Source organism: Pollachius pollachius, assembly GCF_949987615.1.
Source record: "Pollachius pollachius genome assembly, chromosome: 17".
NCBI classification, from domain to species: Eukaryota; Metazoa; Chordata; class Actinopteri; order Gadiformes; family Gadidae; genus Pollachius; species Pollachius pollachius.
In genome coordinates this window covers 21,684,228-21,694,227 of record NC_136950.1, presented here as the reverse complement: position 1 = coordinate 21,694,227, position 10,000 = coordinate 21,684,228, and the positions used below count along the sequence as shown (strand labels likewise).

At 50.9% G+C, this 10,000-nt stretch overlaps 1 protein-coding gene across 1 annotated transcript in view; it reads right to left on the bottom strand.

The window, feature by feature from the left end:
• Window positions 1–10,000, bottom strand: part of stau2 (staufen double-stranded RNA binding protein 2) — a gene marked incomplete at its 3' end in the record, with an annotated part of 62,047 nt that overhangs the window by 15,265 nt on the left and 36,782 nt on the right. Inside the window, exons 8-11 of the mRNA XM_079755050.1 lie at window positions 7,617–7,829; window positions 7,071–7,208; window positions 2,067–2,198; window positions 90–141 (exon numbers count right to left, since the gene is read on the bottom strand). Of these exons, the coding sequence (XP_079611176.1) occupies window positions 90–141; window positions 2,067–2,198; window positions 7,071–7,208; window positions 7,617–7,829 (535 nt within the window). The remainder of the gene's footprint in view (window positions 1–89; window positions 142–2,066; window positions 2,199–7,070; window positions 7,209–7,616; window positions 7,830–10,000) is intronic.

The window sequence follows — 10,000 nt, the reverse complement described above, 5'->3', positions numbered from 1 at the left end:
AGGAGGGAGGGAGGGAGGGAGGGGAAGCTCTAGAGGGGAGGAGGAGGGGCAGTGATGGGCGAGTGAGACGTGGGGATACTCACTGTTACTTGTCGCTTCGGTAAAAGGCGCCTTTTGTCCGTTCCAGCCTTTGTCGTCCATCTGTAGTGATGTGGATGGATGAGAGAGAGAGAGAGAGAGAGGAGAGAGAGAGAGAGAGAGAGAGAGAGTGGAGATAGAGGGTGTGTAGGGGGAGGGCAGTGAGAGAGAGAGGGAGATAGAGGGACAGAGAGACGTAGAACTTTATACAAACTGCTTCTTCATGCATGTCAGACAAGGCCCTTCCCACTAGAAACTCAAATGGTCAGCCTGGGGGCTGGCTGCTCCCCGGCCATGATGGGGATCAGCGCTGTTCGAGGGGGGGGGATCACCTCCGTCAACCAGCCGTGGGGATGGAGGTGTTTACAGACCCTACCCGCCTCTCCACCCCCACATGACTGACTGCCTCTCCGTCAGTGGGGCTGCAGCCAGGAAAGAGCCCCTTAAAGCGCCCGGACAGACACAGTGGGGGTGGTGAGAGGAGGAGGGTCGGAGGGGGAACTTTAACTTGGCTAATGCCGCTTGATGGTTCTATCAGGCCTAAGGGTGTCTGGGCCGGAACCTGGCCCACAGGGGGGACAGAGAGGGGGAGGGAGGGAAGAGAGAGAGGGGGAGGGAGAGAGGGGGAGAGAGAGAGAGAGAGAGAGATAGAGATAGAGAGAGAGTGAGGGGGGGGGGGGGGGGAGAGAGAGCGGGAGAGAGAGAGGGAGAGAGAGAGAGAGAGTGAGTGGGGGAGAGAGAGAGAGAGAGAGAGAGAGAGGGGGGGGGGGAGAGAGAGAGCGGGAGAGAGAGAGGGAGAGAGAGAGAGAGAGAGAGAGAGAGTGAGAGGGGGGGGGGGAGAGAGAGAGCGGGAGAGAGAGAGGGAGAGAGAGTGAGTGGGGGAGAGAGAGAGAGAGAGAGTGAGTGGGGGAGAGAGAGAGGGAGAGAGAGAGAGAGAGAGGGAGAGAGTGGGGGAGGGAGGTAGTTTGGACCCTCTTATAGAGCCATCCCAATAGCTGTCAGGACCTCAGCGTCCGCCTGACAACGTTGTGCCGGGCGGTCCCCCTGGGGCTGAATACCGGGGCGCGCTGGCCACGGCCGCGCCGCGGTGGGGCGGCTGTTGCTTGGTTACGGAGAACGCACAATTCATTCAGCGCGACACACACGAAAAAACAGAAGGGCCGATATGACCCGGGTCCAACCACAGCGCGGCTCTGAATGAGGACGCCCAAACAGACACCCCGCTGCAGCCGAGCGGCCCTCCGTTGGACAGTTGGGAAAAATAAACTTTTTTGGTGCATGTCCAAACTCGTGGGGTAAATGTGCATCAATATTCCAGCAGAGCTCCCCGTGCTATTGGCCGTATCTTAGCCGAGCTTCAGGGCTGTCTGCTGTCGATACGCTGCCGAGTGCCGCAGTGCGCTGCTGGCTAATAAGCTGGAGATGGCAATATTCTATACACCGCTGCACGGTTACATAACCGGCACAACGCCACTCCCTCCCTCCCTCCCTCCCTCCCTCCCTCTCTCCCTCCCTCTCTCCCTCCTTACAGGCTGGTTCAGGCTCCCCTGGGTCTATAGGAGCGTCAGGCTGAATGGCTGACGGTATAGGAGGAGTCCACCTTATGGAACCAGGAGGGCAGCGATCCCCCCCACGCCTGGACTGCCGGGTCCAGACGTGGGGGGGTGGGGGGTACAACGGACGGACGGACGGACGGACGGGGGAGGTACGATGGCAGGAAGATCAACGCCACATCGGCGATAAGATTCAAATTTTGATAAATCAGAAATTGTCTGAATCTTTATTTTTTTGGTGCTTCTGTGAATTCTGTCACTTATACTCTATATCGTCAAACGGTCAACATACTAATATAATCGAGTTCAAACTATATATATCTTATATATATCTAGAACTATATATATATTTATATAGTTCTCAGTTACATGTATTGTGACTGGAGGGGCGTGGCTGTGACCGGAGGGGCGTGGCTGTGCCCAGGGGGGCGTTACCTCGGAGGGGTCGTCGGGGGGGAGCACTGAGGCCTTGTAGCCCTGCTGCAGCAGCATGGCTTCCGCCGCGTTGCGCTTGGCCACCTTCTTGTTGGGTCCCGTTCCCGTGGCAACCTCGCCGTTCACCTTCACCTAAACACGCACGCACAGACGCACACACGCACAGACACACACGCCGCGGGCACGCACGCGCACGTACAAACACACACACACACAGAAGAGAAGGTGGGATTGAGTAAATTCTCGTTTAACAAACGAAACGCAGGGAATTGTCCTTTTCCCCCACGGGGGACGGGAATGGAGCGTTGTGCCGGTCGTAAACTAAACAGAGCCATCCTCCCTCCGACTGCCAGCATGTGATCCTCTTTCCGCCATTAGCTCCGTGCTGCAGATCCTGGGGCTTAGCCTTCTGCTCACGGGACGCAGCCTCACACGCACCATCAATCACACGCCGTCGCACACAACCTTAAATCTGTCAGGGCAGAATGTAAGCAGATAGTTACCGCGCAATATTTGCGGTCATTTCACCGCAAACAGGCGGAAACACTGTCCGACACAGCGGTGGGGGGGCTGGTGAATACCCCCCCAGGGCTCGGCCCACAATCACTCAAGTGGTCCGGCATGGCCGCTAAGTGGTCCTTGGACAGCCTCAAGCGGACCGCAAGACAGACTGCGTCAATAAATTACCAAAATAAACACACATCGCCCCCCACTCCCTTTTGATTATTAAATACAAATCTCATCAGTCCCCCTTAAGAGCCATTTGACACGGGACAGAGGGAGAGGTGGGGGCCGGGGGATAAAGGACGGGAAAGGGAGACTTGTTTGGATCCTGCTGCCTCCCAATGTCTTAGAACTCTCACACACACACTCACACACACACACACACACACACACACAGTGAAAGGAAGAACACACAAACACAAGCATGGCCTAATGGCGCCCTGAAAGAGGCATGTAGAAACAGCTTTGAGGCTGAATTAGTCGCCGGTGCTAAGAGCAGCTTTGTCCCTCTCACAAGAGAGAGAGAGAGAGAGAGAGAGAGAGAGAGAGAGAGAGAGAGATGGTAGAGAGAGAGAGAGATGGTAGAGAGAGAGAGAGAGAGAGAGAGAGAGAGAGAGAGAGAGAGAGAGAGAGAGAGAGAGAGATGGTAGAGAACGAGAGCAAGATGTAGAGAGAGAGAGAGAGGGAGATGGTAGAGAGAGAGAGAGAGAGAGAGAGAGAGATGGTAGAGAACAAGAGAGAAATGGTAGAGAGCGAGAGGGAGATGGGAGAGAGAGAGAGAGATGGTAGAGAGAGAGAGAGGGAGATGGTAGAGAGAGAGAGAGAGAGAGAGAGGGAGATGGTAGAGAGAGAGAGAGAGAGAGAGAGAGAGAGAGAGAAATGGTAGAGAACAAGAGAGAAATGGTAGAGAGCGAAAGGGAGATGGGAGAGAGAGAGAGAGAGAGAGATAGAGAGAGATGGTAGAGAACAAGAGAGAAATGGTAGAGAGCGAGAGGGAGATGGGAGAGAGAGAGACGGAGAAAGAGAGAGAGAGAGAGAGAGAGAGAGAGAGAGAGAGAGAGAGAGAGAGAGAGAGAGACACACACACACACAGATAGAGAGAGACAGAATGAAGGGGTTGAAGACTTTTAAAAGGAGTATGGTTATATACAGAGGCTGTAGTATATAGAGGCTGTGGCAGTATGCTTAAACCTCCTATAGTGCAGAACTTGAGGCATTCCATACTTAATGTAGCCTCATGTCATTCTTCTGTCCTTTAAATCCATATTGCTACCCACTAAACACTAATCAGGCAAAAACCAGGCTTAAACACTTAAAACAGAAGTTATTTTAATCCACTACCTACCCAATTCAGCTCCCCAGCAACTTGTAAATGACTAGAAATATGTCATCAGGACAAAATGCCATGCATATTAGTTGTATCTGTAATTAATTAGTATGTATAATAGTATACCAAGTCAAAGTCATTCTCAACTCCAACAATTTCACTGTACACAAAGGCAATGGTACACGGCACATTTGATCAGCTGAATATAAGCTAAATCTATTCAAACCCGAACTACGTCGAAAAAGGTTACATGGTGAAATGTCAAATGGCAAATGGATTGGACTTTATACAACGAGTAGCAAGTGGCCACTCAAAGCACTTTACAATACTGCCTCATATTCACCCATTCATGCACACATTCACCCACCGACGGCGGTGTCGGCCACGCAGGGCCACAGCCAGCTGGTCAGGAGCAGTCAGGGTGAGGCTTAGAGACCGCTCCACTCACGCTAACACGCTCTACCTCCTGAGCCACAAGCAACGACATCAGCCTGCAGGTAATGGTTTGACCCTGCCCGTTTGCCGTAGCCCATCCAGAGGTACACACTAGTCTATTTTACCATCTGTAAAAACATGAGGAGAGTTTTAACGGCATCGAGACGGCTTGCCGCTCCACAGGGGAACGCCAATAAAGATGGACGCTTGGCTTCTCTTTTCTTCTTTGCTGCATTTTTCATTACTTTTAACATAAGATTGACTTCATTAAACCCACACAGGAAATGATAGAAAGGACAGGAGCCTATATAATGGACATGTACAAAACAAATATAATGAAATGAGGCAGAAGAAGAAAGGGGACAGGAGGGGTGGGGGTGTACCCAGAGGGTCAAGCAACCACTAGTAAACACAGCCAATATCTAGGAATGAACTGGGCCAACTACATGTGTCAATCAATCAATTACCTGACTGATTGACACATTAGGTGAAGGTCTAAAGGCACTAAACGACCCCCCTCTACCCTTCCATTGATGGATGCCCCGCTGAATGACGTAGGGCTGGAACGTGTTGTCGCTTAGTGTTCGACTCCCAGCCAAAAGGTACTGGGTTCGATGTCCCTAATGCACCAGGGTGCCTGTCAGCACCATATTGCCATGTGCCGTCTCAGAGTCTGATACAAGCGTGTGCCAAAATACACACCAGTACTAATAGTACACCATGCGACACATGAGCTGGAGAAAGAGGCAGAGATAGGGCATTCATGGATTTTTGTTTTATTTCCAGTCAAGTTAAAGGTGCGGTAGGCAAGATGTAAGAGCTGTTATTTGAGTTATTTGATAGAAACTCTTTATGAGTGAAACGCACTGTGATCATATCTGTTTCGAGTTTACTGCGCCTGCCTCTGCATGAGACCATTTCGATTTTGGAAACACTCGTTTACGACCAATCAGGAAATCTCTGGAATTGGTTGGGGAATCTCTAATCCATTTCTTCCTCCACAAGGAAATCCCACACAAGGCCCTTGTGTCAGAGGAAGGGTTAATGAGAGCTGGAAGGGAGGGGAGACACTGCAGTGTTGATGTTACTAACAAACAGGATGCAATCGGCACTAACTGAAGCCAGAGGTTTGAGGTGCAGTTGTTTGCATCTTCCGGCCTGCGCTCCAACATTATTCATCTAATACAGAAGACCAAGACTTCCTTCCACCTGGTGTGTGATATTCCATGGTACTTTAGCACTTCTCTTGTGTAAGTATTCTACACATCCATTCCTTTGTTTAGGTGAATAAACTAACACGCCTTCCCTTAAAGGAGCTATATGTAACAAATGTACTTTTGTCAATCATAAAAAGACCACGATATGTCATAAGAGATCAAGGAAACATGCTGTTCTCTCTTCCATTCTGGGTCGGAAGGTTTGTTTTGTTTGGCCTTTGTGTTACGAGTCCTCACTCTCAGAGTATCCCGGGTTGCCAGATATGGAACAAACCGGCGCACAAACACAGAGTGCTGCGTCCATGGAAGTAAGCAAACCAACCGGATCCACCGAGGTGTACCAGATCCTAACTGAAAGGTTAGCTCTGAACCCTGGGACACAAGCAGAACACTCTCGTTTACTATTCAGTGGGTTCCTGTCTCAATCCAAATGGTCTGAGACTGACAAGGACGTTTCACCACATGTCAAATCCCATTCCTTATCCCTAACAAAACAGATTGTATGAACGGTGTGACGCCACGACTGGCACAGGATCCTATAGCGTCCTGCATCGGTTCCTCTCTCCCTGTAGTGGTATAGTGTGACAGGATACGTATGGCCCTATCACCTCGCACAATCTCACCGCTCCTCGCCATGGTAACAAGATGCCCGCTAATGTCAGAGAGCAGCAGGTGCTTCCCCACGCTGATCCTTCCTGATTTCCATTATTTTTATCTGATCGTTACTATCTCCCCTTCCCTCACTCCCCAAAGATCATCTTCACTGAGTCACACACGCTCCCCCATCGCTGTAAGGGGACTGAGGCGATCGGCAGGTCTCTTTCCAGTGGTTCCTCCAGACCGAGGTCAGCTCCATATTTGAGGCCTGACTCATCAAGAGGATCAGACGGTCCCTGTCAACTCTTCTTGTCATCGTCCTGTTTCCTCTCCCAGGGTTCGAACCCGCTACGCTTCCACCCCCAGTCTTTGGGTTCAATCAACAGCAGCACCATGACTTCAAATATTATAATATATACAATAGAATAACATTTACTTCATGTTTCTGGTTTCACCTTCACTAAACATAATGCATCATGTTTTAATCTGGGCATGGCATTAGAAGTAGGGCTGACGATTTGGGGTAATAATCTAATTGCGATTATATTGACCAATATTGCGATGCGATTTAATGTTCAATTTTTATAATTTATTAAGTTCCTTATGTTGTGTATTATTTACAAAAAAATAAATAAATCATTCTTTAGTATGACCAACACAACATAAGAAGCAGTCAACATAAAAACTGCTCTTTCCTTTAGGCCAGGCCGATGTGTCGAGAATAATTTATAGTATAAACTTCTTTATTTAACTATTGAATTGTAAAAGAAAAATATCATACTGATTTCCAGTCAGTAACGGTAACAAATCACTTTTTTTTTTCCACAGCCTTTGCGATTTGCATACCGCGTTCTATTAACGCCATAGCATAGCGTAGCCTAGCCTAGCCTAGCCTAGCTTAGCGTAGCGTAGCGTGCGGCGTACCTGCATGATGAACTCCCTGCGGCGGGGCATGCCCCTCTCGGACAGCAGCAGGTACTGGGGCTCCTTCTCCTTCTTGGCCTGCTGGATCTGGGCCAGGCGGCTGATGGGGTTCATGCCCTGGCCGTAGTCGGGGCCCGTCTGGAGGGGTAGAGGGGGGGGGGGGGGGGGTAGTGAGGCGCTGCTTGTTGCCCCGTGGTTTCGGGAGGCCCCAGCCCCCGGCCTTACGCTTGCTGCTCGTATTCCCCGTACCGGTTAGGGTCGTTGAGAAGAACCTCAACCTCCACATGTCTTCACCTCGTCTGGGGCACATTCACACTTTACACTGTTTATAATCTCTTAGCATCATTTTGCAATAAATAATGTTCTCTAATCCGGCCGTGACACCCAAACGTCCGGCTTTAATATGTACTATAGATAACTTTATTGAATATACAATATCTAGATGTTATTATATACATAATATTAAAAGTATCAACAAATCAGAGGTCACCAGAGAATCTCTAAGCTCGCCTAGGATTTAAAGAATCCCGGGGGGCCCTGGCGTACCTTGATGATGGTCTTGGGCCGCTTCTTGTAGTGGGTCTTGGGTTTCTCCACGGCGGGGATGAAGGGCAGCTTCTTCAGGTCCTGGAGGATGGACAGGGCGGCTCTCTTCTTGGAGAGCTTCTTGCTGTTGCCCTCGCCCTCGGCAGAGAACTCGCCCACGCTCACCCGCGTCTGGAAGCTCTTCATGTGGGGAGGCCCGCTCTCCTTCAGGACCTGGGGGGGAGAGGACCCACGGTGAGACACCTTGAGAGGAACACGTGAGTGAGGAGAGCCCGGGAGGGAGCGGTGGGGGGGGTCTGCGTTGTTGTACAAGATGCGCGGCTCTCCAACCAGAGCCACTCTCCTCTCCTCCTTCCTGCTAGGAGAAGATAAAGAGTAGGCGGCATGTTCTGTGACTTTAAGATCTCCCTTCTCCTCACCCGCCTGTGGTGCATTGTGGGTAGGTGTGCGATGGCGACACAGACCGGCGACAGGCCTGCGTAAATGGAGCTTATGCGATGAGCTCCTGAGAGCATGAGAGGCCCCGGTTTAGGCTGATGTTAGAACAGCTCGGGGCGTTTGAGGCACGAAGGGAAGTGGAGTCAAGTGGCTTATTGCTTTTAGAAAACGGTAACCACAGACTGCTAGTCAGACTTCAAAGAAACACACAGCAACATGAACTGTGATAGAACTATTTATGGAAAATAATTAACTACCTATCCGTCAGCCAATAAAGCTCCTCAAGAGGGTGAAATGGTTGCCTAGCAACACAGGATAGCATACTTTGAGGTTGGCGGCGCATTAACCCTGAAAATGAATCTTATGCGCTCGCCGGTGTGTGTTTATACATACATACTCCGGGCCGATCAGAATTAAGGACCAGAACCAACTGTTTTATAACAAGGGTTTGAGTCTGCGAGTGTCTGTGTGTGTGTGTGTGTGTGTGTGTGGCGTGAGTGTGTACGTGCGTGCGTGTCTGAGTGTGCGCGCGCGTGCACGGATGTGTCCTGGAGAAAGAGGCAGAGACCGGTCTGTGTGCGTCTCTGTGTTTATCGCGCCGGTGGGGGGGGATTTATGTGGGCCAGATTGAGCGCGGCCGCTGTGTGTCCACTTAGTGAGCAGCAGAGCCTGCAGGTGGTCCGCAACATCTGGTGGTCCGGCACATCTCCGTGGCCGCACGGGGGCGGATCAGAGACACGTGTTCACACGGGGAGAAAGAAACACATGTGCGACCAGCGCACAAAGACTGGCTCGTAAACACAGGTCAGCGAAGCGGACGCATAAAGGAACCACACAGAACGCCAGGCCTGATGACAGCCTCTGGTGCCCCCTCTCTCTCCCCCCCCCATCCCCACCCAAAGCAAACACCGGCTGGACTTAGATCATGCTTCTGCGATCACATCCACTTCCTGTTAGCGCCCAGAACACCTCTCTGTGTTTGTGTGTGTGGGTGAGCGTGTGTGTGTGTGTATATATATGTGTACGTGTGTTTACGTGTGTGTGTGTGTGGGTGAGCGAGTGCGTGTGTGTATGTGTGGGGTTGAGCGAGTGTGTGTGTATATGTGTGTACGTGTGTGTTTGTGTTTATATGTGTGTACGTGTGTGCGTGTGCGCAAGGGTGTGCGCATAGACATGCGTGTGTGTGTGTGTGTGGGGGTGCCAAAAGGTGTCCATGCAAGTTTGGGCGTGTGTGTGTGTGCGCATAGACGTGTGTGTGTGTGTGTGGGGTTGCAGGTGTCTCCTCTCCAGTGGTGTTAAGGGAGTCACCCTGGAGGTGGTGGGGGTGGGCTATGGTTTCAGTTGTTAGCCGGGGTCCGACCCAGAGTACGGATCAGATGGTGGGAGTCACCGATCACATCACTAAGAGTCTCTCAGGATGTGACCCCCCCCCCCCCCAGTCCCTGCAGCCATTCTCGCGGTTTACGCGATAAATGCATTCTTTTCATAATGCTTGCTCCCTCGGCGCTACGGCTAATTTCACTGCGCATGAATCAAGTGAGCACAGGCATACACTGCATCAATCCGTCACATTGTTGTCTGGGCTGTTGGACTACAGTGAGCCCCAGGCCCTTTCTCACTCCACAATCAGAGCACCGTGTTCGCAGGCATTGTGCATGTGTTCGCACGTGCACAGTCATCGTCTCGGCCATACACACATGAACAGACACAAACACGCACATACGCACACACCCAAGCCCTTTCCGATGCAAGAATAATCTCACAGGCAGGATTGTCAGCCAAAAATACTTCCCTCTGTTAAATAAACACTGGTTGTAGATTGTTGTCGTTACGAGGCCTTTATTCTCGTTGCCAAGTGATTGTTGGGATTGTAACGAGCATGACTCATTAAAAAAAAAACGTCAAAAATGTGTTCGCCTAAAGAAGTGGTGGTTAATAGTTCTACG